Below are 27,901 nucleotides of genomic sequence, written 5' to 3'. Positions count from 1 at the left end.
CAGGCTAGCAACCGCTTTGCTTAGAGGAGGGGGAGGGAGAGAAAGAGCAGGGGAGATACCGGTATATAGGATGTGAAAAGCCATCCAGCCGTTGGACGGGGAGGACGCAACAAGAAAAAGAAGATAGCAAAAATAAAGTGAGAGTGGAGCCATTTATAACGGTTGGAACAACAACGGCAAGTCTGAGAGAGAAAGAGAGAGCTTGTTGTAAGAGACCAAGCAAGTTTGAACAGCTGGATGTTAGCTACCAGAAATTAAGCAGTTGGTTCGCCCGTTATCACTTTGTAATCAAATAGGAGTCAACAGTGGGCTTTCGCGGAAGTGATAACTAGCTAGCTTGATACACTCTGGACTTTGGGAAAAAGCTGAGAGGTTTGGTTGGTTGAATATCAGTTGGACGAGTTGGTGACAAGCTGTGATTTGGACTCACCTGCTAGGACTTCTACTCCGCCACCTCCAAACCCGGGAACACGGGGTTTGTAAAAAAAAAAAGAAAAGAAAAAAAAACACAACTTATAGTATCTGTGCAGCGAGCAGGAGGAGCAGGAGGAGGAGGAGAGGGAGAGTACGACAGGCACAAAGAGCGGAGAGCATCCAGAGAGGGGAGGAAGGAGGACGGACAACAACAGAGCATCCCTCTTTAATGTGTGATTTGTGCAGACAGCATTCAGCCCATTAACATCATCTGGAAACGGTAAGAACTGTAATATATGTAGCCTGTGTATTTCCCAAATGTTCTGGTGTGTGCGCGCGTGTGTGTATGTGTGCGCGCGCGTGTGTGTATATTTATATGTATATATGTACGTGTGTGTGTGTGTGTGTGTGTACATTGAGGGGGGGTGGGGGGGTGGGGGGGATCGGACAAAGAGCAAGGGAGCCCCATGACATCCGTGTGTATGCTGTAACCTACAGCTGGCTAAACAAAGAAACCGCTCTATTGCAATGATTTACCCCCAGTCACGCTGTTTCTTCTCCTTTTTTATGTGCAGGGATCCTGAACGCTGTTTATCCACCAAAAAGGTAATGCACGCTTACGGATATTTTCGAATGAATATGTGTTTAATTGGAGGAAATAGTGCCATTATTGTTTTTTGATTGGCTAATTAACATTTGCATAATTGTTTTTACCAGAAGCTACTGAAGCTCTTTGTCATCAGACTGGCCAATAAATACTCAAAATAATCTCGCATATAATATCTATATCTATGTACATTTTTGGGCACAAATTCTAGCTTGTTCAAACAAGATATTTAATTAAGAATTGACATTTTTAAATATGATTTTTAATTCTTCATATTTCTAATCTTACAACTATAAATATGCTAATATTATAATACATGTAAAGAAAATAAGCATCATATTAAAAATATAAGCCCTCCAGGGAATACTACAAATATTATTGTGATGCCATAGGAGTTCAAAAAATCTTTAAAGTGTAATAATTATAATTTAATTTCTATACACCACAGATATACTATAAGCCACTATAGTAACATTTTTAGGATTATTGCTGTGATTTTTAATTAAAGCCTTCTACTGTTTTCTTTTTCTCTCGATCATTCCGGCTGTGACCCCAAAGACTCGTCCAGCATCGGTTGCACCTCTCCAGGGATACCTGCTCCTGATTAGTTTGGCCCTCAGCCCCTGCAGTACCCAGTCGTCCTCTCCACTCTGTCCCGATGAAGGAGGCCGACGCCATCAAGCTTTTTGTGGGGCAGATTCCCCGGAATCTGGAGGAGAAGGACCTCAAGCCTATCTTCGAGCAGTTTGGCAAGATCTATGAGCTAACTGTGATAAAGGACAAATACACTGGCATGCACAAAGGTAGGTCTCGCCATCAGAACACACCTTAAACACTGACAGACAGACAGACAGACAGACAGATAGAAAGATAGACAGACAGACGTGACAGTAAGGCAGATAGATGGGTGGATTTTCCTGAGTGTCACATGTCTCCATGGAAACTGTCACACCTCCTCTCGTTGCCATCTCCTGTTAACACTGCAACGTGAGATCATGAAGACAGGCAAACAAATGCAGTTACTACACGTACACTCTACATAGTCAGACTCAGGAGAATACTATATAAAGGTGTGATGAATAGGTTTATAATATATGGTTTATAGACTCACGATCCCTAATTACATTAACAATTAGGAGGCTTTAAACGGCTGCTTCTAACAGATCGGGAGAAAACACACATGCCCTCTCTCTCTCTCACACACACACACACTGACCTGGGGTCCTGTGTGTTATGAACCAGATTAGGCTGTATGCTCCAATCAGTGTAATGGGCCTGTAAGCCTGGGTGACACAGGGGAAAGAATCTGTTGTTTTGAGAATCCCCACGGCCACAGTAAGCCGCTCTTAAAAGCAATGAGATGGACCATAAGATGCATGTGTGTCTGTGTGCCGTGTACTTTGCTGTGTGTGTGTGTTATGTGTGTCTTCTTTCTATATTTTTTCCATCTTATAGCATTATGTCGAGTCATTCTCTGCTCCTCACATGTCAACTCTGTGTGAATGTTTCCCTCCTAATCATCCAATCTTCTCTTCTTCACTCTGCATCTACATTAGTCTGTCTAAGATGTCAACGGGATGCTAACCTGCTGCTAATCTTGTTGTCTTAGTGCTGGTGACAGGTGTAGTAAACAGCTCTGGCCAGCCAGCTCTACTACCTACCCCTCCCTCACACACACAGACACAGGTACAGCACATAGAAAAACAAGAGGGAGTATATTTGGAGTGATCGTGAGGCATGCATAGTGGTTGGTATAGGCAGGTACCTGACTGTGCCAAGCCTGTGAGGCCTTGTTAGCCCTGCGCACACGTCTGTGGTGCTGTCATGTGTGCTGACTCGTGCCGTGCCGTTCTGAAATGTGCCGTGACGTGGAGTGTCCTTCTCTGCTCTAAAGTGCATCATCATGGTGTTGTCAAGTATACTTACAATGCATGAATATATATATATATATATTTAACCCCTTGCACAATAAACTCAGTAATAATTCAGAGTAGGTGACTAGTAATCAGGGAGGGCAAATCGAGCAGGAGAGATTTAAATGATTTAAATGGTTTGTGACTATATGTGTGTGTGTGTGTTTGTAGGAGGGTGATACAGAGACAGAGATAGAGAATGACAAATATTAGAGCATCTCACTAACGCTTTCTACCTTTACTCCTCTCCCCTCTCTTTTTCTGTCTCTCTCTATCTGACAGGATGTGCGTTTCTGACGTACTGTGCAAGAGAGTCGGCCCTGAAAGCCCAGAGCGCCCTACACGAGCAGAAAACACTACCAGGGGTAAGTGCACATCACGAACAGACATACACACAAACATCCCCAGACAGTACACACTTGACACTTATGCAACAGTATACACCACGCTTGCACATACATTTGTATCACAGGAGCGCCGTCCCCCCCCCGCCCCCACCTACATGCACAGACGCTGCCATCCACCTTGTATGCATGCTCGCAACTGCCCTCACATCAGTGTGTGTCTGTGCTATTGGTGGTTTGGCTCCCATTAGTAACACTGTGACATAACTCAGCAGCCGGCAGGCGTCTTGCTGCTAAGGACAAACACTCCTTCTCCCTCCCTCTCTTCCTCTACTATGTGAGCATCATCATCTCCATTTCTCTATCTTTCCCTGTCTCTCCATCTCTCTGTCGGCCCCCTCCATCTCTCTGTCGGCCCCTCTGTTAGCCTCCGGTGATAGCTCCCGCCTAGAGAGTGTGTGTAATTAATGTGGCCATTCCCCTTTGTCTCATCCCAGTCTCCCTCAGTCTCAGTCTCTCTAGTGAGGGATTGTGTGCTGCGGCTGAGCTGGGGTAGGACACTGTTCATTATGGATGGGGCATTGTGCGAGATCTGTGTCTGTCTCATAGGCTGTACCTCTCTGTCACTCCCTCTCTCTCTCTTTTTTTTTTTTTTTCTCTCTGACCTGATTTCCACTGCAGTTTAAAACGGATTTTGCAGTAACTTTTTGGAATATTTTGAATTTTACACCGAAACTCGTGTGCAAAACTACCCAGCAGCTCTCTCCAATAAAGCCAGAGCTGTGAAAGTATGGGACGTGTCATAGAAATTACATTTTCCTCACCTTAACTCCGATTTGCGTCAGTTCTAACAGAATGGCGAATGCACCTTTACCGTCTCGGAGCTGTTCTCTATCTCATTCTCTCTGTGTTGCCCTGCCACTGATCAGAGTTTCAGTTCCTGCACCTTCTCCGCAGGCTGAGGTTGTTGATAAGATCTCTGTGAGAAAATGGTTGGTGGAGAGCCAGAAAAAAAAGGGCTTTGGGGGAGGGGAAATGTTCTGACACACACAAGCACAAATCCCTGCATACATACATACATATTGCAATCATTCCTTTCCTTGCAGCAGGGAACATCTCTGAATGCTAACACACACACACACACTGCACTTGCACGTACAAACACAGCATGTTAATAATGACATTAATCCAATTAGGGCCTACTAAGGAGTCTGACCTTTCCGCAAAAATCACCTCTCCTCTGTCTGCTGCGTCTGGTTCCTCTCTCTCTAGTGCTGCCCTTTGTCCTTTGACTCATCCTCTAACCTCCACTGGGTTTTACTTTATCCTCCCCTGCTGACGGCACCAACAACTGGCTTGTTCCAGCGAAGGGAAATCGCCCATAAGTCTGCTTTACAAGTAGATAGCTGCTGTGAATTTCCAGATAAATTGTGATAAATATTCCAGACACACAGAGGAAACATTCGCAGGGAGGATGCTCATTAGCAGCACAGATTTACTAAAGAGCCAGCACACAACAATCAGAAGCACCAGTCCCCTGTGGAAGACCAGTGCTGAAATGAGGATGTGGCTGTGGTGTGGTGGGTTTTCAATAAGCCTTGACTGTTAATGAGCAATATTACTGTTTCCGCGTGTGGCTTTCCTCGATTTGAAGTATCTTGCCTTTCCCTTTGAGATGTACAGCACCAGTCAAAAGTTTGGACACACCATCCCATTCACTTGAATGAGAAAGTGTGTCCAAACTTTTGACTGGTACTATATATAAAAGAGAAATCATCCTTTATTCTGGCTAAATACTTACTTAAAGAAAAGTACTCTCACACAAGACTTTACATATTTGTCTGATTTAAATGAACTGATTGGTGAATAGAGCCCCAGCAATAGATGGATTTCCTGTACACACACAAATGGTTCTGAACCGTTCCCATTAACAACACTGTTTATCATTCCCCTATGTTTGCTTTTACTTGAATTTGAAAGTCTGATTTTTTTTTTTTTCAGTGATAAATCAACATTTCATATCTCCAAATAATCCCAAAGCATTATCTGCTATCACTTCCTGCTACCTGTCTATATATCCTGTCTCTATCCTCTATGTCTTCCTTCTTCTTTCTCGCCCTCCCTGCCTATTGCCTTCTTTGACAGGATTTAGAAATGACTTCAGACGATTTCTCCCTCTCTTTCACACAACCTCCCCATTGTCACATTCTTTTCTCTCCCTAAGAATTGCTTTTTCATCTCTTCCTTATTCCTCCTCTTATTTCACCCCCAACCCTCCATGCTTTCCCTTATTCCATTTTATCTCTTTTTTTTCCCCCCTCAAATCCCTTCTGTCCTCTGTTCATCTCCTCCCGTCACGTCCCCCAGTTTCTCTGCACCAGTAGAATATTATAGAATGTTCTCTTCTCTACCCCCCCTAACCCTTTCATCGCTCGCTCCTTTCCTCTCAAAAATCTCTTCATGGTATCCCTTTCTCATCCCTCTTTTCCCATCCTGCTGTCTTTTACTCATTTTTCTTTCCCCCCACTGCACACTCACGCTTCCTCCTCGGATTCTCATTTCACAGTCATTTATGGTAACCCTTCTCCTAAGTCCTCCTCTCAACGTCACCCCCCCCCCCTCCCGCCCTGCAGTTGCTCTACCCCTCGTCTCATTTCCCCTCCTCTTGATTAGTTGACCCTTTTGACCGTTTCACACCCCCATCTCCTCCCTCTCCTCCCCCATCTCCCCTTCTTCCCCAGCTCCACTTGTTAAGCTGCATGATTAGTTTCTCACAAACTCATTTTCATAGTCAGATCCTGGGCTCACCGTGGGGCAAAGGGGGCTGAGGTGTGTGTGTGCCTGTGTGTGTGCCGTGTAGTCTTGAATCTTGGGATCGCTCTTAATTGCGGGTGCTGGTGGAGCGTCAGGCATGGCATTCAGCTTTAATAAAGTTGAATGAAAACTGTGGCGTCACACACTCATGCAGATGGGTTTCTGTCTGTCACTCACTGATGGGATTTAACGCTGATTTAACAGTTCCAGCCTGCCAGTAGAGGTATGAAAGTACGGAGGCAAACACACGGAGGGTTGCAGAGAAACTATACCTCAAATGCACCCTGCTAGTTTCAGCAGGAGCAGTAGACTGTAAGATTGGAAAATGAGGAAAAAGGACAGAGGGATTGAGAGAGAGCGAGAGATGAACAGATGGCCTTATCAGAGTGTCCTGCGCCTTGTGTTTAATTTGAACACAGAGAGGGAAAGAGAAGCACAGAGGGAGCATGAGATGAGGAGAGAGAGTGAGAGTGAGATGCATTTTATTAGTCACAGTGGCAGAAATTTAACAGTGGAACCACAAGCAAGTCCCACTGTAGCGCACAGATGTTTTGGTGTATTAGATGCGGTGCAGAGATTCCCTCTGGGATGCATCCACATGAAAGAGCTCATGTTTAGCTGTCGCGTATCAGCGCTTATTTGCACTTGAAAATTGAATTCCTCATTCACATTTGCATGCCGGGGTGGCACCAAATGGGAATAACGAGGTGGATATGCAGCGAGGTAAAAATCTGCTCCAATAAATGTAATTTCTGCTCTTACCTTGTTGATGCTTAATTAAAATCATGTCCAACATCGCTTACTGAGTGAGTGGGACAGGACAAATAAATTATACAAATAAGCATCTTCACCAAGCAGCCATTAAGCATAGACACATACAGTATTAATATATGCTGTTCGAGGGGGAAGAGGTACACCGCTGACTGGATTTGTGAGTAGTGTGTGTGTGCCTCGTTAGTCCAGCGGGATGGTGGCAGTAGGCTGACAGCGTGTGTCTAAGGTCAGAGGTCAGGGCTCAGCCTCTAGTCGACAAATTCAGGGGGGCAGGTCTCAGGGCTGTAAAACTTTCCATCCAGGAGAAACATTAGAAGGACATGACGTCCCCTGTGAGTCTTTGTACCACCAGAATAATGCACAATAGTGCCGGTGGGATGGTTAAATGAAAGTTTGGATACAGAATGTTTTTGATTTTTGTCTCATTTTTATTATGCTTTTGGATGAAATATTCTTACAGTAGACATGCTGTTTTTTTTTAAATAACTTGTATTTAGTACTTGAATTGAGTATCTTTGAATATCCAGTTTTTAGTGTAATGTGAGTTTGTATTATCATGTAAACCAATGTAACGCTTTTTAAAAAAATCATCGACAGTTTGTTTATATTTAAATTAAAAAAAACAGCTAAAATTTGGACAATATGACAAAAAAATCAGAATGGTAACTTAAACCATCTACTTCCAAATTTGATTTACTTTGTCATATCCTTCCATTAGTTCTTAGTTTTCTTCACCTCAGTTACACTCAGACATTAAAAACTTTGCTCCCATGTTCACTTAGACAAAGTAAAACATACAAACGTACATTCACACTTCCATCGTCATCCCCTCGCGTTCCCTTCCTCTCCCCTCTCTTTCTTTTATTTCATGCCACACTCACGGCCTGGTTAGATTTTAACCTCATATCTCCCTCCACCCTCTCTATCTCTCCATCTTTTCCAAGCCTACTGCTGCTGTATTTCCTCTGTTATCTTTCCCCTTATCTTTATTTCTTTTGTTCTTTCCCGTTGATATCTCTCTCTCCATTTAATCTACGCTCTCTTCTCTGTGCGTTTATCACTCCCTTCATCTTCGTCCCACTTCAGACACGCACGTCGAGCGTACGTACACACACGCGCGCACATACATGTGCACAAACGCACAAACACACTTACACATCCGTTCGGTCACGCTGCCATCCGCAGATCTCAGTGTAGGTGAAATTAAAGTGTGATAAGCAGCTTACCAGGTGTGTGTTGTCATGCTTCACTGCTCTCCAGGCAGCACTCTGCTCCCTGTTCTTTGATTAGAGCCAAACCATAGCCTACACACACAAACACACACACACACACACAAATACACACATCGTACCTCCCATGACACACTGGATGCCTGCTGAATTAATAAAAAGGCAGAAGAAGCAACACAGGACAAGTAGTTAACGGCAGAGGATCGATGCACTTATGAAAAAAATAACAAAAGTTTGTTGTGGTGATATTGATTAAATGCATATGGTATGACAACGTTCTAAAGCGGATAAATTGGAATATTTCCAGGCTTACTGCCGGATCATGGAAACATGTCAGGAGCTGTTGCGTAGTTTATTGAGCCTGGATCGAAGAGAGAAAGAGTTAATTTGTCATTTATGTCCAGAGCAGAAAAAACTGTACTTTATATGTATGCACAGTATGGGCTCACATGGACCCAGCTGAATACAACTACAGCAGCTCACTTGTGATGCAACTGCTCGTTCTTTAGAGTTAACGTTGCATCACTTAATTCTTAAAGGGCATCCAAATACGTAGAAATAAACACTGATAACATCACATGGAACATGAAATTATGGATCACTGACCAACCGAAATTAGTTGTTCCTTTATGTCCATGTAGTATGTTGTTTTTTTTTTTCCTTTTTGTAAAGCGAGACACAATATTTGCATGTTTCCATCATCTAGTACTTGTAGTTGATGTTTATCAGATCGACTCAGGACGTCTAATGTGTGTATGTTGTGTATGTTCTGTGTTTCCATGTGGAATCTAAGATGCCTGGCAGGCTGCCTCCCTATGGGGCAAAACTATGATGAGCAATTATCCACTAGGGCGACTTTGTAGGCTAATTTAGCATATTTATGTGGTCAGCAGCACTGTTTACTATTCCCCTCCACTGCTTACTGCTGCACTTTCAATTTAGAACAGACCCCAGCTCCCTCTCTCACTCTCTTGCTCTTTCATTTTCTCTCTGTCTCTTCCTCCTTTGCCATCCCTCTGCCTCTATCTCTCCCCGCCTGATGGGGTTTGTGATGTGTATCGCTCCCCCCCCCCCTCCCTCAGTCTGTTTCTCTATTTTTATCCTCACTGTGTGTGGGATGGGAAGGGAGTAGAGGGACAGGTGTAGAATCAAATGTGTGTGTGTGTGTGTGTGTGTGTGTGTGTGTGTGTGTGCGATCAAGTAGTAGAGAGAAAGAGGAGGAGCCAGAGAGAGTGATAAAGACGGGGGGTATGCAGAGTAAAGGGGTGTTTGTGGTTTGTGTGGGGTTGTGTATAGCTAAGGGGGATTTAGCCTGTTTGTTTTAAACAAAAGTCTTTGGGGTATGTGTGTGTGCTTGTATGTGTGTGTGTGTGTGTGTGTGTGTGTGTGTGTGTGTGTGTGTGTGTGTGTGTGTGTGTGTGTGTGTGCATGTGAGTGCATTTGTACATGCAACATGGAGAGAGAAAGAGTGCCTGCCTCATATTTCACCACAAAATTGAGGCAGAATCTAATCTTAGCCTCATAAAAGTCTGACCCTGGAGACCACCTGCCTCTTTAAGGCCTCACACACAGACACACACACACACACACACACACACACAGAGAAACATTTGTGTCTGGGCCAGTTTGAAAATAATGTTTGCGTGGACATGGGCACATGATTATGAGGGTATGTGATTGTTCACTGCCAAATCTTTGTCTCTCAGATGCTGAGCTCTAAAGTAGCCCAAAGTTGAGTTGAGTCCATATCACACACCATCTGTTTTGTGTATCCAGCCAGCTACAAAAATCTGCAGGGCCTAGTTTACACATTCATAGAAATGAAAAGGACGGTTTAGTTGCAGTTATCAGTCATCATTAATGCATCTGATGCCGGACCGAATCTTTGTTCTAGCAATTTAAAGCTCACTTGAAACCCTGAGTGAAAGTGCAGCTTGTGCAACTTTAGTGTGACCATTTAAATCCTGGATTCAAACATTGGCACATGTGGCCAAGCTGAACACTTACAGTGATGAGTTTCAAAATCAAACCATGCCCACCTTTATGTAATGACTATCTAAATAAATAAATAAGTCATTTCCATATTAATAAATAAACAGTAATAAAAAATAAGTATTTCTATTTTTTGCCGGAAAACTGGCTGCTGACTTTGACTGATTATTGTAAGCGTACATAGGGGAAAGTCTCTCATTTATGTATTTGGGTTTTTAAGGAATTATCAAGGAAGAAAAGAACTGCCAGAAAGCAGAGTGTGCCAAAAAATCACTTAAATGCAGGGACCTCAACAGATGCCCGATCTCAGCATTTGCACTTGAGTAGGCTTTGATCATTGAGCAGTGTCACTGAGTTTCAGAGCCAGATCACATAGCAAACATCCCTCCCTTTTAACTTCAGTTACTGTAACACTCACCCATTTCCATGTCCAAAAACAGATATTATCGGATGCTTTTAGCACATTTTGGGAGCCTCTGCATGTATGTATTTCAACTCTCAGGGTCTATTTTGACAAGGAAACATGACATTTTAGAAACACGTAACTTAAAGGTGTCGCTAATGTGTCCACGTTGTTTCTAAACCTTCGATTTGCTCAATATCATGGGCTGATTTTATTGACAGAAAAATTACATTTCAGTCAGAATTGGACCTTTGATGCTGAATTGAGGAATGGATAGAGGATGAGGAATTCAGAAAAAGTATTTTATCACAAAAACACGACTACTGCATCAAATACTTTCAGGTTAAATTTAACATTTTTAGATGAAATTATACCTTTTCCACATTTACACACACATAAGATAAAGCAAACTTGAATTTGAAGTAAAACTAAAAAAAATTCTCTTCACTGGACATAATGTCAAGTCAGGGATGACGTTGACATGTTTCATTCTGTCCATATTAAACCCACAGCCTTCAATCTAGACACCTTGTTTCAGCATGTAATATTTATGTGTCTGCACTGAGATGGATGTATAGAGCGGGGCCCATACGAGAAGGGGTGAATGAGTATGTGAATTCGTCTGAATGAAAAGGGGGGTTAAGAGCAGTGGAGGAGGGCCATGAAGAGATTTGGCATGAATAGGGGTCTATAGACAGGGAGGGGGTAGGGTGAGACAGGGGAGGAGCAGAGGAGGTCGGGTTAGAGAGAAGGAGGAAACAAGACAAAAGTTTGCCATAATGAGCGTGGAGGAAGGGGCAGGCGGGTGGTGTGTGTAAGAAAGGGGTTTTTCTGGGTGGTGGAGTAGTGGGAGGGAGTCAGGGCGCACTTCTGTCAGTTTAAACAGAGACATCTGTCAGAGGGGGCCACTGGTGTGTGTCTGCATATGTGAGTGTGTGTGTGTGTGTGTTTTTGTGTGTGTGTGATTAGGCGAGCAAGGGGATGACAGGACTTTAGTTGCACCTGGGGTGTGACCTCTGCTCTGAAGTCTCCTCTTCAACCACACTTCAACCCTCTGTCTAGCTAATGGCCTTTTCACACTGACCACAGGGCAAAGCTGGAGCTTTATGCCACCATATACACTGACGTAGATCAGCACACTTCACGATGCTTTGTCTAACAGGAGGAGACAGGAGAATGGGCTTGTACAGTTCAGTGTGACCAGAGACCGGAGACGGTTCAGCCTTGTTTTAATGATGTACTTGTGAGCAGTGAATGTGGGTCTGTGCAGAGTAAACTGAGATGTTTAAGGTTTTGTTTAAACAATCTTAGGTTTAGTTTAGTTCATATAGATTTGTAGGAATGAATTTAGGATTGTGTATGTCATGTACTTTGTGTGAATGATAGATTACATTTTTAAGGGTTACCAAATTTCATTTGAGGACTCTCTATGTATATTTAAGTTTTTAGTTTGGATATAACTTAACTGATATGCTAGAAATGTAATCTTTAGGCATATACACTCATAAGCCAGTATACTGAGTATATGAGTGTGTGTGATTCTGTCTTCACAATGTTTCCTCTGAATTCTCAAAAAAGAAAAATCTCCATTTCAAGTCATTTTCCTCATCCTTTATAAAAAATATCATAAGGTTAAGCAAAGATGTGAAATTATGAAGAGTTAGGAGAAGGCGACAGCAAGAGAATTTAACAAAATTTACATTGTTTGGATAGATGAAGGCATTAGAGTGATCTTAAAATATTGTCTTGGAAACTGATCAGACAAATATTTATCATGCAAGTAAAGTGAGTACAACCTAACACAGCACATTTTTGAAAACATAAATATGCCTTAATAACCTGCCCCAATGATATAGAAGCATGTATTCTGAAATTAAATAAAAACACATAATTATAAATATATTTGTATTTCTATGACATGCACAAAAACAAACTGCTGAGGGCAAAAAATATGATATCTTTCTACTCAGTTAAGTCTTTATAAGAACATACAAGTTATTTGCATATTTGGCTTGCTTTAATTTTATGGGATTCTGCCTAATGCTGTAACTATCTGAGCATCCAAAAATGTGTCACTGGCGCCGTATTGAATGTAATCTCAGTGAATATGAGATTTTTGCAATCATGAATTTGTATGGCTTTGAGCGGCCTTTTTAATTCACCAGCTCATTTCCCAAAGGACTTACATTCCCTAAAATAGAAACAAGGTCCAAGTGCATAGGTCTAACAGTTATCCGCTATAGTGCTGTTGGATTATGTTGGACTAAATCCAGAGGATCAAATTTCAGTGAGTGCTCCACTGCTGCATGCACAATGTTCTCAGTGGGGTTTGACAAAAACAGCATAATATTATACAAATCAACAGGGTAGTTAGTTCTGCTTTATGCACGGTTTGACACCATTACTATGGCGGCTGATAAAAAGAAAAGCAGAGAGGAGAATATGCTGGTAATCCATGCTCCAGTAGAGAGGCTGATAAAGGGTTAACTGACAGATAAAGTATTGAGTGCAGGAGAAGGAGGGCAGACTTCTCAGGTGTGAAGAATGGAATGAGAAAGACAGAGAAAGGAGGGATGAGAGCAGGGGGATGGGCCGTTCAGGAGGTTGTATTATGGTTGCGAGCCTCCGTTGCCAGGCGACGGAGCTGAGTGAGATGCCAGGTTGCTAGGTAACCTGGGGGATGCAAAGCCTAACGTGGCGAGATGGAGAGACAGGAGAGAGAGGAGGGGTTGCAAGCTGAGCTGCTCCACCTTCCCGCTCACTCTCTCTGTTTCTCACAGCTCAATGTCTTCATCCAGCTGTGAATGAGAGGCGCAAACTGGATCGGTAAACACAGAGAGATTCAACATGGAGCCAGCGTTTAGCATGCTACAACTGTGACTCTGCAGTTTTACTGAAATGGTAACACTCTCACACACGAGATTGAAAATTCAGAATTTATCTTATCATTCTAGCTCAGTTAAATTAAAAATGTCCCTATGCATTAGATCATCATATTATGGCTGCAACTATTTTCATAATAGATTCATCTGCAGATTGTTTTCTCGATAAATTGTGTCAGAAAATGGTGAAAAATGTCCATTATTATTTCCAGAACCCAATGTGATATATTCAAATTGGGGTTTTTCTTTTGTTTTTATCTGACTAAGAGTCCAAAATCCTAAGATGTTCAGTTTAATATCATATGAGACAAAAGAAAAGCACCCTGTGACCCTGCAGAGGATAAGCGGGTTAAGATAACTGATGGATGTATGGATGTATGGACAAAGAAAAGCTGGAAATCCTACATTTGACAAGCTTAAACCAGAGGACGTTTGGCATTTTTGCATGAAAAATGATTGAAATCTTTATCAATCATCAAAATAGCTGCCAAATCCTTTATATTAATTGTTTCAGCTAGAATCCATAATACAAACTACATCTTTTGTGTGAATATCTTTTGAAAGCACCCGTCGTCCCGGAAGTATGGGCTCGACATCAATATTAAGATATTCAGTTAGAAAAAACTGTGATATTTCATTTTGTCAGCATTACCAAGCTCTAATATGAACTGTTAAAGTCAGAGAGACATTCTGCTTATGCAACATAGACTTTGTAATCTTGTTATGGATACAATATCTTTTACACAAGATTTTGCAATTACATCAGCACAGAAACAGTATTTTAATGTGCCAAAGTAGGTACTTTTTTTTATTTGATTAAGAAAGGTAGAATTACTGTAAATTCAATAACCAATTTTTTGGTTTTTGTCAGATTGACATAAGGGCTTCCTACACTGATGATAATGAGTTTGTAGGGCTGCAAGGCACACTATAGCAATGATGGAGGGAAAAAAAATTGAGGGTGGGGGGGGGGGAGAAATAATGCAAGATCGTGGAGAAGGGATAAAAATAGTTTTCCTTTCTTGCGCACTCTGGAAAATGGACATCTGAAATTGTGTGGATGGAGTGTTCCAGAGGGAGATTGAAGGGGGGGAAGGGTGTGTGCATTTGTGTATGTCAAGAAGAGAGATATGAAGAGAGAGAGAGTGAGTGTTTGTGTGTCAGCATACACACACACACACACACACACACACACACACACACACACACACACACACACACAAACCATTGTCTGTTGTCATGCTGTGCACTGTAATCAGTTTTATATTTCAGTTTGCAGGAAGTTTTTATTATCGTTGTAGAATATTGCCCTCCAGTGTTTTGATGGCAAAAAAAAAGAATCAAAAGACCAAAATGATAACATTGATTCAACACTGTTGTTTAATCCATGTTCCAAAGTGTGCATGTACACACACATTTACATATACACACACACCCTCACCCTCATGATGTGGGGCAATGGTTTGTTCCAATGATTTTGCGTAGGTGGGGGAGGGGGTAGAATACGATTTGATTGGATAATCCAAGGATTTAATATCCCCTAATCCTGGCACAATCCTCTCTGCATTACTGCAGGGAGTAAGATTAACTGTATGTGTGTAGTATGTGTTTGTTTCTGCGTGCGCAAAAAGGGCGGGTGCTCTAAGTGTGGTGGTTGGGGTGGGGGGGTGGGGGGACGGACGTTGGGGACGTGTACTGTAGTGTGTAGTGTTTGTGTGTGTGTGCATATGTGAGTGACATGTACTGTGTGTGTGTGTGTGTGTATTTGTGTTGGCACCACAGCATGCAAATGGAGCCGTGTTTGCATGCAGGGTTTGGTCATGCGTGTGTGAAAGGACGTGCCTCCTCCGAGTGGTCATGCAAGCTCACACACCATCATCATATATCACATATCTCGCCCTCATGCATGGCCGCGCTGCCGCCGCTCACATACGAATTCACTTTCCTCAGAGAGATACAGAAACTCTGTTTTTTAGTATGCCGCAGGAACGGATCAAACCACTGCTACAGTATGAAGCCAGCTCCCTGTACGTGCGCACGTTTGCAGATGGTTACTGTTAATTAAGTCTTAATTGGAACGTGAGTAATTAGAGGATAATTTGACTTGAAAGGAGTGTGCGGGCTGTTCATGTGTGTTGGCGTGAAGGAGAGAGAGAAAGACGAAGTGGAGTACAGTGTGACTGACTAGCAGGGACTGTACTTTATTTGCATTTTTCTCTCAGGCTCAAGGGAATTTTAATTACTCTACTACAATATAGATTCAGTTCCCTCACTTTCTCCCTCTCTTTCTCTCTGCTCTGAGCCAACTCACACTTACTTACTCCTCTACATATGGCCCACATCTCTCCACTACTCTCATAAATTTCCTGTCCTATTCATTTCCTTGTTCTCGTTCATTTTTTACTAACGCTCAGTGTTCATTTCTCCCCGCTGTCGCATGATTTTACAAGGGAGGATAGCGTAAAGCCAGCAAAGCACTCTCCGGCACAAATTCTTTGTTTACCAGAAGATCACAGCAGTCACCCTTGGCAACCAGCATCCTTGTTTACCTACCCAGTGTGCCGTCATACGATTGCCATGACAACGAGCTGGTTGCCATGCCAATTTTCCGATGCCATTGTGTTGTCTTTGTAGAAGCAGCGTGCACCTCTCACCTGCTGCTTTTCTCAGTCTCCTCTCCTTTTTTCCCCCTCCCATCTCTCTTTACCTATGAGACTAAATTAATATTATGTGATTACTTTAAGATGTCGAAAGGTCGCAACAGACACACACACACACAGATTGATAAGCCTTGATTGATAAGTCATAGTTTGGAATCGTTAAAGGTTAGTCTGTTCGGTCTGTTTTACGGTCACAAGGATGAGCTTGAATAGACCTAATGAAGGAAGAAATGGAAGAGGTGATGGATGGATAGAAGGATAGAGAAAGGGTTAGTGGACACAAATCTTGCTACAATCAGCCTGCTCTACAACACAGTCCGAAATCAATGAACAAGACGGGACTGATCGATGAGTTGATAGCGCAAGATGGATGGCAGCGTGGATGGACAGCAATAATACCAAGACTGGTATATGATGGATAGATGGATGGACGGATGGATGGATGGATGGATGGATGGATAGACGGACAGATGGATGGACAGACAATGTGAAACCAAGGTCACAGAAAACTGTTAGGCGGTGTGTGTGTGTGTGTGTGTTTTCTGTGAGTTTATGTTTAAACTGACAGCTCGAGTCAATAAAGGTGTGAGGTTAAAAATGTACATCATCCCTTCCTCTGCAGACCTTGTGTGTGTGTGTGTGTGTGTGTGCGAGTGAGTGCATGTGTTTTATGTGAACAGTGTGTTTGCATCTGTGTAGGGTTTGTGTCTCTGAGTGTGTGATGGCCTTGCCTTAGATCAATAGCTCTGTGGTGACAGCTAAGAGCTGATTAATCAAACGTATGGATCAGTCTCTCTCTGCTCTGCCCTCTCCTCAATTACCAGCTTCATTACATTGCCTTAACACCCCACTGGGACCTTTCTCCGTTCTTCCTTCTCATCCCCTCCCTTTCCCTTCCTCCTCCACCCTCCTCCTCCTCCTCATCCTCCTCCTCTCTGTCCCTTCCCGTACCTTCCCTCTGAGTTTTTCCTGTCATTGTATAACTCTTCATAGATTTGGGAGTACAGCTAATTAAATCACCACTGCCACAAAACACTTTTCGACTGGCAGTGTGACGAGGCGTTAATTAGCGGCGTGTACACTTTGTTGCAGCCGAGTGAGGAACTTTAAATCTGAGCATCGCTGATTATGATGTGAAACCATCACTTGGTTGTTTTGCTTTGGTTTAGCGACATTTCAAAGCATCATCGTAGCGTGGATTGGAAAATGGGAGTGTCAGCCACACAAGCATGTTGTTGTTTTTCCTCTCTTGCTTTTACTTTGTCAGTCGATGTCTCTCCCTTTTTTTTTTTTAATACACCCTTCTTGTATCTTTTACCTTCTTCTTTTTGCTCTGAGACTCCCTCCATCCCTCCTCTGGATTTTTCTTCTCTCGCTTCCTTCTACTTCTTCCTTCTTTTTCATCGCCATCATTCTGCAGCCCTTCTCCTCCCCCACCCCATCCCTCTGGCATTAACACTCTGTCTCATTGCCTCAGTGCTATGACTAAGCAATGTGTGTGTGTGTGTGTGTGTGTTAGCGTGTAGTGTTTTTTTTTGTTGCTGTGTGTGCCTCCGTGTGTGACGAACCTGTGTGTCTGTATGCAATGAAGCGCCATTCAGAGTATGTGTGTGCATGCATGCATTAGCTCTCTAGGCAATGGATCTCTGTAGTCGTGACATTTTTTAGACAGAGCAAGTCACGACTGAATCACGCCCCGCTCCTCCCTCTTCCCCCACGTTCCTCTTTCTATTCTTTTTAAATCACCCTCTCAGGGGCAGCTTTGCTTTCATCCTCCCACTCTCCATCTCACTCGTCATGTAATGCTTCTTTTCTAGCGTTTCCATTCACTCCCTGGGTTCCTCTTGGCCTTCCACCTGCCCTTTCAGCGGGTCGAAGTCAACCGGGGTCCCCCAGGCCTCCCTCCCTCTCTCTGTCTGTCTCTCGTTCTCCGTCCTTTTTCATTTTTAGCTGACTGCGCCTGTTCCCTTCACACACTTTGTCATCTCATCCCACTACAATCTCTCTCTCTCTCTCTCTTTTCTCCTCTGCTCCCTTCCCTCTCTCCCCCCTCTCTCTTCTCTCCATCTCAACCTACTCTTGTCCCTCATCTAATCCGTAGTTCCTCTGTAATCCAGATCAGCTGGCCTGCATTCTTAATCTTGTCACTTCTCAATCCCCCCCAGTACTCCATTCTCAATGTGTGTGTGTGTGTGCGTGTGAGTAGGTGAGAGAGACAGAGATCAGAGATAGTAAGGTTGTAAGGTAGAAAGAGAGCAGCCTAGGTTCAGGTGCACCTGTTACCTGCTAACCTCAATTTGTCAGTGATTTAAAACACACACAGACGCACCCACACACTCAAATACATCTCTGCTTTTTGTTCAAAAGCCTAGATATTTACTTGGGAACACAAATTTATGAATACAAATTACCTCTCATGAAAAATGTCACTATTTTATTTGTTTTTACTGTAATGGAGGTCATTTGGTCAAAATTTCTTTAAACGTTTTATCAACTGATATTTTATTTCTGCTATTTTTCCACATAAAAATAATAATGGAACACACACACCTGACTATAAAATATAGATGTCCAAATGGAGTAAAAACTTGTTTATGTTGACCATCTGTGTGGATGTTCCTTCTTGTTTGTCTCTCAGATGAATCGGCCAATCCAGGTGAAACCAGCTGACAGCGAGGGCAGAGGAGGTGAGACACGTACTTAGACATACACCCCCCCTTCTCCCTCCCCCTCCCCCTCCCGCTCCCCGCCCCACACACACACACACACACACACAAATACACTACAGTGTGACAGAGAGAAGGCTAGGTGTCAAGATGGATCAGACTGAGACGGAAAGTAGTCAACAGGGTGCTTGGCAGGTTTCTTGGACTCTTGGTACACAGAGACACATTAAAACCACACTCTTCCCACTCCCTTCTTCACACCTCTCTCTGTAGTGAATACTGCTCCCTGCTGGAGGAAAGTGGCAGCACCCTACAAAAATACAATAGATTGAATTACTATCATTTTATCAAGAGGTGTGACTGGTTTAAGGGAAATAAAGCAATTTTTTTTGTTCTTTCCTTTCTTCAACATTTCATCGGTTTCTCAGAGGACAGGAAGTTGTTTGTGGGCATGCTGGGAAAGCAACAGAGCGATGAAGACGTCAGAAGGCTGTTTGAGCCCTTTGGCAGCATAGACGAGTGTACTGTGTTGAGAGGACCCGACGGCACCAGCAAAGGTAACACGCATGTGGCGCACACACTCATGCACACACACACACACACACACACACATAAACACACACACACACACACACAAAAAACAAACTTATTTTCTTTTCTTCTGGCAATACTTGGTGATTTAATGCTGCTGCTTTTGTTGCAGGGTGCGCATTTGTAAAATTCCAGGGACACGCTGAAGCCCAGGCTGCAATCAACAGCTTGCACGGGAGCCGCACAATGCCTGTAAGTTAAATGCATAGACTTGATTATAATTGATTAAAAACAGAGCCGTACAATACACTCACACACAAGGGAAGCACAAATTACATCATGTTTGTATTGGCTTCCCTTTAGTACTTAAGTTTCCTCCTACGTTGCAAATACATGTGTACAAGTCAGGTTGAATGGAAGGTTTAAATTTCCCCTAGGTAGTAATGTAAGTAATGTAAGCATCTGTCAGCTTCGGTCCTGTCAGATCCAGCATCCTCTTTATGCTGGGCTGGGCTCGAGCCATGTGTGACTCGTAAAAGGATTAAATGGATAGAGAGAATGAATGAATTCATAAACATGGAGCCTAGTCCCATTAACACATAAAGAAGGTCACGCATAACATTAGCTGTAATTGCAGTTTAAACTTACATCTGACTCCATCTCTCTCTCTCTGCGCAGGGAGCGTCATCCAGTCTGGTGGTGAAGTTCGCCGACACAGAGAAGGAGCGGGGGCTGAGGAGGATGCAGCAGGTGGCCTCCCAGCTCGGCATCTTCAGCCCCATGACCCTCAACTTCCCCGCCTACAATGCCTACACGCAGGCGGTCAACGCACAGGCAAGTGGTGCACGTATGCACGGATGCACAGACACTCACTGCACTGACACGCACATCTACACACCAAGTTTATAAGGGGAGTGCTGTGCTTATGAAAGGATGTAATAAGTTTGAAGAGGCTATCAGTGGTCTAATTGGGGCTAATGTTATTACCCAGACAACAGAACATACGTCATCTGGCATTAGCTTTCCCGCAACACACAACCATTAACCCACTGACTCAGGACATAATGGCCTTGTAATTAGATCTCTATTCATCTGTTCTTCCATCACTCTCTCTCCCTGTCTCCCTCTCTCTCTTTTTCCCATATGCATTTAACTGTCTCTTTGTCTTCTCTCTCTCTCTCCCTCACTTTTTTGCCTCTTTCTCTCTCTCTCCCCCTCTTTTTCTCCATCCCCTTCCTCTCTCTGTTTCCTTCCCTGTCTACAGCTTGTCCAACAGCAGGCCCTGGTTGCCCAGTCAGCGTACTTGTCTCCTGTGGCAACAGTTGCCGCTGTACAGATGCAGCAGATGGCGGCACTCAATGCCAACGGAATCATTGCCACACCCATTACACCCATCACGCCGTCCTCGGGTAGGCTCTCACAGACACACACACACACACGCTATGCATACTCATAAAAACACACATGGATTTGTGCATGCTCAGACATGTGAAGTGGCACTGTATTGTGTAGAATAGAGTGTATAGTAGTTTTAATTATCAGTTGTGTATTATAAAAAAAAAATTACAGTATTTTTATTATCAGCAGTATTTCCATTAGTTGCTTCGACTCATCAAATTAAAACTAATGTTTGTTTTGCATAAATATAGAAACATAATTGCATAAATGAAGCATAACTTGAATGGCTAGAAGCAGGTGTAGCCATATGTGAGGTATAATTATTGTCTGATATTTTTATTTAAATAAGATTTGTGATGGGGGAGACTCATTAGTCTGGGTGATCCATGTCTCTAGGTACAAACACTCCACCAACTATCGCAGCAACGCCTGTGCCAGCTCTCCCTCCGCCAATAGGAGTGAACGGTTACAGCAGTGTGCCAGCCCCAACCAATGGACAACAAGCAACAGAAACACTATACACCAATGGTGTTCACCCATATCAAGGTATTTTAATAATAGAACACAATATAGACATATAGACATTTGTAAATTAGACATCAAACTAATGTATTCATCCTGTATTTTTTCATCCTCACTGTTTTTTTTTTCCTTTTCCCACACTCCAGCTCAGAGTCCAGTAGCAGCACTGGACCCACTACAGCAGGCCTATGCAGGCATGCAACACTACACAGGTTGGTGTATGAACAGATTGGAGTGTTGAGCAGTTGTCATTTTGGTCTAAGTTCTTTAAAGGTGCAGTGTGTAGAATTGAGCGGCATCTAACGGAATGGACTTGGTAGAAATGGAATAAAATATTCATAAGTATGTTTTAATTAGTGTATAATCCCATAAAAATAAAAATCGTTGTTGTAGTTTTCGTTGCCTTAAAAATGAGCCCTTTCCCAGATAGCAAATTTGCTTGGGCCCAGATCCGGCCCACACCCAACACTTTCGGCACTTTCATCTGGCACACATACTGCGTGGAATGATGGCACTTGGGCGGTCCGCTCCTGTTTCCCAGATCTGGGCCACAAACAAGCTGTATGTCACCCAAGAACAAACCAGATAAACCAGAACTGGCCCACATCCAGAATACACATAACTGAGAGCACTGCATCTTTACCAAAAAAGGCCCACATTTGATTTGGGATATTTGGGCCATATTTGCTATTTTACATGTGGGCCATTTCAGGCTCACATCCATTTTTTCCGGGCCAGAAGAAGGCCAGCAGTGCCGTCTCATTGCCTGAAGTGGCCCACTTCCATATGCTATCTGAGTTATATCTACATAGAGAGCAGGTCCTCTTCCACGGAGTCCGCCATGTTGCACCACCATATTTCTACAGTAGCCCAGAATGGACAAACCAAATGCTGGCTCTAGAGACGGCCTTTCACATTTTTCACAAGTCACAGCCACCGTAGGTTCTCCTACACGCTTAAAAGGGGAGGGTGAGGGGAGGTGTATTCAGTTGGTTGCAATCTGCAACCTCACCGATAGATGCCACTAAATCTTACACACTGGTCCTTTAAAGTTATTTATCTCTAGCTAACAGCACACTGGTGAAAATTGGGTTAAACCGAATAATACCTGGTTAAGAGGCAGATAATAGTTCAAAATTTAGTCTATTTCAAAATTGGCAGACATATATAATATTAGCAACAGAAAGCCAGGTTAAAGGAAACAGCCCAAATGCTAAGGCAACTCAGACAATCTGCCAAATCCTCACTATTAAGTGCTACTTTATAGTCTAGTGGGCAAATGAGCAAATAGGCAACAGGTGTAATGACAGGTCACAAGGATGGTCAGGTGAAGCCCACTGAGTGAGGGACTACTGGACTTCAGGCAGTAGGTTGAATCCGAATATTCATTATTCTTTTGAATGGGGAACAAGGAAGGCCGGGTGTCTGCTTTTAGTTTGGCTGCCATCCATTCAAGGATGGAAGTGCTTCAAGGGCAATTGATTAAAAAACCTTGTACTGATTTATATGATTTCATTGTTATGCAAGAGACACATTACTGGCTTGTAATACAGATAATCATACCTTAACACCATCTGTGTACAGGACTCATAGTCACTGAGTAAAAGGGGACTGTAATGTGTGAATACCAGTCTCCGTTCAACAATGTCACTGTTTAGCAGACTCCATTCAGTTAATAGTTTTCACCTTCAGCAGCCAGGAGACATTTCAGTTCAAACAAACTGACTCCATTGGACACTGCCATGTTGCCACCTGTTGGTTTCACCCAATCAGATTATGTTACTGTCTGTCTCTCCCAATAGCGGCGTACCCTGCTGCCTACGGATTGGTTGGGCAGCCGTTCCCCCAGCAGCCAACACTGGTTGCCCAGCAACACCAGCAGCCCCAGCAACAGCAGCAGAGAGAAGGTGATGAGACTTCCTGTCTGGTTGGGGCCACACCCCTCTCTGCAATGATCTTATTTAAAGTTGTTTATCACAAGGATTTCACAGCCTGAGATCATTTATCACACTCTGCCTAATGCCTGTGTGTGTGTGTTTGTGTGTGTGTGTGTGTGTCTGTCCCAGGTCCAGAGGGCTGTAACATCTTCATCTACCACCTGCCTCAGGAATTCAGTGACTCTGAGATGCTGCAGATGTTCCTGCCCTTTGGCAATGTCATCTCGGCTAAGGTGTTTGTTGACCGTGCCACCAACCAGAGCAAATGCTTCGGTGAGACACACAGACAGGGGAGAAAGGGGGAGGGAAGGAAGACAGCTGATGTATAAAGGAGAGCAAAGGACAAGTGAAAAAGAAAGGGGCGGCTTTGTGGAGGATGAAATAATGTGTCAGTTTACATTTTAAACCACAGTGCCCAATGCTGTATCTAAGTTAAAGTGAGATGAAGTGAATAGGAGGTGTGAGAGAAAGGTTCTATTAAAAACTCTGTTTCTTTGTTCCTCACACTCTCTTTCTTTTTCTCTCTTTTTTCTAGGATTTGTGAGTTTTGACAACCCAGCCAGCGCTCAGGCCGCCATCCAGGCGATGAATGGCTTCCAGATCGGCATGAAAAGACTGAAAGTGCAACTCAAAAGGCCCAAAGATGCCAACCGCCCATACTGAGTGACAACTGAGAGGAGGAAGAAGAATTAAAGAGAGGTGAGGTGGTGGTGGTGAAAAGGTGACGAGTGACAACGACATGAAGAGGTGTTATATGCTGGGGGAGCAGGAAACAGGCAAGAAGAGGCATGGGGAAAATGGGGGAGCAGGAGGATGAAATTAGATTAGTTTAAATAGCTTCAGCTTTGACACTACAATGCTAATTGATGGTACAAAGTTAAGAAAAAAACCTTAATATGACATAGTGAATATGCAATGGGTTACTCATATGAAAACAACTTAATCAACTCAGGAAAAGTGAAAATACTAAAATATTGTTTTCCTTTTTATTTTCTTTCACAATCTTATTTATTTTCTTTCCTGCTGTTTTGATCTTTTCCTGAAACGGCAACTTACCTCACCCAAGATCCTTCCGTCCAATCATAATTCACGAGGACCCCATCGCTATGGCAATGGTTGCCTAGTGACCGATAAAGCCCTGACCCCCCCTTCCTCTCGCATTGTTGTAAGTTGATTGGTTGGCCTGTGTTTGGGTTGCTGTGGCGATTGATTGCCTGTGTTGGTTGCCCTTGGCAATTTTTGTTCTGTCACCTCGAGCAACCAGCCATGCGTTGACCTGCATGTCCTGTTGCTGTAGTGACCACAGACTGTGTTTGGTGCATTGTGACTTTATTTTGTATTGACCTGTGCACATACTGATCAATAACTGTTAAGAGCCAGGACTGTACTCAGAATAAATTTGATTGGATATTTGATATACTTAATCATTGTATAGTAATTTGATAAAATCTGTAGCAACGCTTGTTATTTTTTTGCAGCTTTGTTTTTGATCAGTTTCTGTAGTGTTCTGTTTGGTGTCATTATTATTTGAACAAACTGTTTGGGTAAAGTAGTGAGCGTGGGCATCTATGTGTACATATGTGTCTGTGTTACACTGTTAGTGTGTAATACAGGAGTGCATAATCCCTGATGTACTGGTGTGTGTATAGAGAAGCGTCCAGAGGTTTCCATAGTGGAATGGTGGAGAAAGGTAGAGCAGCACTACAGTTTACTGCAAAATATCATGAAATTATTTGATGGAAAAATACTAAATATTTTACTATTATAACAATGGTAGGTCATGTTATGGTTATGCAGCAGTTAAAACCTGAATATGGCTACAAAATGGTCTAAAACATGGACCCTACAGGTTAGGAGAGCCAAGAACAGACAAGGCTATTCAAGTTTAATGACAAAAACACACAATTTTGGGCGAGCATGCATTTTGTTGAGCTGTACTCTGATAGGCTGAGTTTGTAATCCTAGATTCTGATTTGTTACACTATTTGATGTGGCACTTTAGTTTTTTGCTCCTTTCGTTTCTTTTTCTTGGTCTCTTTTACATCTTCTATCACTGCTTTTGTGGTGTTTCTCCCCTTCACTACCTCCCTCCTCCTCGTCCTCCTCCTCCTCCTCCAGTCCCCTTATCCTTTCCTACTCGTCCCCCCTTTTCTCTGTCAAATCCTCTCTTCACTTCTCTCCATCCCAACCTCCTCTTTCTATCCCTCTAGCTCTTTTTTTGAGGTGAAGGGTATGTGGTTGTCATGGTGGAAAAACAAGTGCCTCTTGCTTATTGGAGAACAGCCTTCAACTATAGGAATTCTGGGAGAAAATAACACACAGAGAATAGAGGATGTCCTCAGTTTGAGGTAAATTTAAATCCTCCACAAACCCCCAATCTTAACCAAAGAGGAGAAAATATGTTGCTGCCGTCAGGTCGGTGCGTGGAGGCACCGTCACATGGCAGCCCATATTATAAATAAAGGATTGTTTCTATTTCTAGACAAACTTTTACATAACAAATCCTTGTGGATAACAAGCCTAACGGATCTATCCAATAACTACCATCTGAACCCTTGAAACCTGCTGCCCCTGCATTAGTCAGATTTCAAACTGTCACCCAGAATTTCTATAACTGCAAATGCCAGAGAGTGATGCATGTCGGTAGTAGTGTTTGCTTGCCATGATCCAAGGCACATGAGTGCAGCACATGCTCATAAGGCCACACATATTCCCCAAATACTGTATCTCTACAAACATACACACATACTATACCCTGCAGACACACTTCCATAAGAACACAAGGACACAAATAATGGATTTTCACTGTATTGAGTTGCATGATCCAGACACTGTGTGTTTATGTGTTAAAGCACCATGATTTATTGCTGTTGAAAAGACAGAGCTTTACAACTGTGAATGATGCTTTCTTGTTTTAACTCACCGAGATGAAACTGAAAAAAAAAAAAAAAAAGACAAGCTAGGAGCATCTTAAGGTGCAGTTTGCTGCAAGATATTATGATAGCAGTTCGAGCGATGCCTACACAAGAGTTTTGTTTGATGGGAGGGGCATGTTTGACAAGATGTAAGGATCAGACAGTCTCATGGAGCTCGAGTGTATTTATAACTACGATCTCTAACATATCCTCCCCTCCTTCTCTGTCCCTCTCTCCTTGTTTATGTATCACTCCCTCTACCCTCCAACTCTCCCTCCTTTCACAGGTGAACTTTCAGAGTCCAGTCGAGGTGGAATCCCAGGGTGCATTGTGCTTTCAGACCGTCTGCTACCTTTGAGCGTGCGGAGAGTGCAGCCACATACAAACACACACACACACACACATTCACACAGATACACATGCACTCTCAACACTGCAACTCGAACGGTACAAGGCTGATATACAAATGTACATAAAGTGCACAAACACACACACATACATACACACACACACACACACACACACACATACCTGCTGACACAAATACACACTGCTCACACGAGTCAGTAATCTTACCCATACAGCTGAGAGGTTGTCGGTTTGACCACGGTCTGTGTGGAGTTTGCCAACAGGGTGTTTAGTACAGTTAAGACAACTCAGACCAAGCGTGTGTGGAAGTTACTGATGAAAAATGCTGATATATCACTTCAATAGACTTTAATGTGTCTATACATGTCTATTACATGACAAATATAGAGGGACCGATGTTTCATAATAAAAAAAATGAAAGAAAATACAAAAAAGACGATTAAATGAGTAGGTTAGAGAGACTTTGGAGAAGATCCTAATGACCTGTAAATAATTTAGTTTACAAAGAGCAGCATTTAAAAAACGAGAAAAAATGCAAAAAGAATACTACTTTAGATAAACACAGAACAGGACACAGCGACATTATTATTATTATTATCATTATTATTATTATTATCATTATTATTATTATTATTATTATTATTACCACTAGTAACATCATCATCTTCATAAAGGGATATTACATTCCAAATTGTAAAATGGGAAATCACTAACCTATTTTAAATTTCTACTTAGATTTTAGGTGAAACACAGGGGAGGGGGGGATTGCACTTTTATTCGGGAGGTTTTAATATTTGAGCTATTTTTTATTTATTTACTAATTTATCAATTATTTTGTTTATTGGGAGATGGGGTTTGAGTGGGTTGCAATATTTTGATTTTAGAATTTTCTAGAGAAAACCTTTTGAGGGCCTGTTTCTGTCAGACTCTTGCAATCGAGTAATTATAATGTATGTATTAATTATTACAGCAATTATATTTATTTCTAATTTATTGAATCCTGTTTTTGATCCACTCTCTTTTTAAGTTAAAATAAAAGGTATCATACTAAATGTGCTAATGTGATTTTCTATGTGTGTGTGTGTGTGTGTGTGTGTGTGTGTGTGTGTGTGATAAAAAAAAAAGAGTGACAGACTTCTTTCATACTAAAATATTGGTTTGTATGATTTCACACACAAACGTACAACCAGGATGAGAGAGCACAAGCGTCATCTGACCAGAAGGGGGTGTACGTAGAGAGCATGTCGCTGCAGAGAGGCAGAGCGTGTTTTGACCCACATTATGCTGATGTGCCAGGCTTGTTATCTCCTGTATTCATTTATGGGAGTAGGCCACTTATCAGTTGGATTAAATGCTGTATTTTTTTTTATCTTTGAGTACACGGTTCCTGTAAACTCTGCTGCCCTTTTGAGAAATTATTCTCCTTGATGAGCTGATCTCAGTTAATGTTACCAAAGGAGAAAAGAAGGTAATCAACAACAAGTGTATGGCCAAATTATGAGAGGAGATAAATGAAAAATGATTCTTAACA

At 42.6% G+C, this 27,901-nt stretch overlaps 1 protein-coding gene across 1 annotated transcript; it reads left to right on the top strand.

Annotated features, from left to right (window-relative positions):
• The first annotated feature begins 18 nt into the window (after nt 1-18).
• On the top strand, nt 19-27,403 carry LOC121905967 (CUGBP Elav-like family member 3). Its single transcript, XM_042424578.1, has 15 exons — nt 19-694; nt 990-1,020; nt 1,580-1,824; nt 3,217-3,299; nt 18,671-18,719; nt 19,127-19,255; nt 19,402-19,481; nt 19,908-20,063; nt 20,494-20,638; nt 21,024-21,173; nt 21,296-21,361; nt 22,952-23,056; nt 23,216-23,359; nt 23,622-23,785; nt 26,288-27,403. The coding sequence occupies exons 3-14, from the start codon at nt 1,680-1,682 to the stop codon at nt 23,747-23,749; spliced, it is 1,380 nt and encodes a 459-aa protein (XP_042280512.1). The 5' UTR covers nt 19-694; nt 990-1,020; nt 1,580-1,679; the 3' UTR covers nt 23,750-23,785; nt 26,288-27,403.
• The last annotated feature ends 498 nt before the right edge of the window (nt 27,404-27,901 follow it).

Source organism: Thunnus maccoyii, chromosome 10 (genome assembly GCF_910596095.1).
Source record: "Thunnus maccoyii chromosome 10, fThuMac1.1, whole genome shotgun sequence".
Classification (NCBI taxonomy): Eukaryota; Metazoa; Chordata; class Actinopteri; order Scombriformes; family Scombridae; genus Thunnus; species Thunnus maccoyii.
This window is presented reverse-complemented; position numbering and strand designations above follow the sequence as displayed.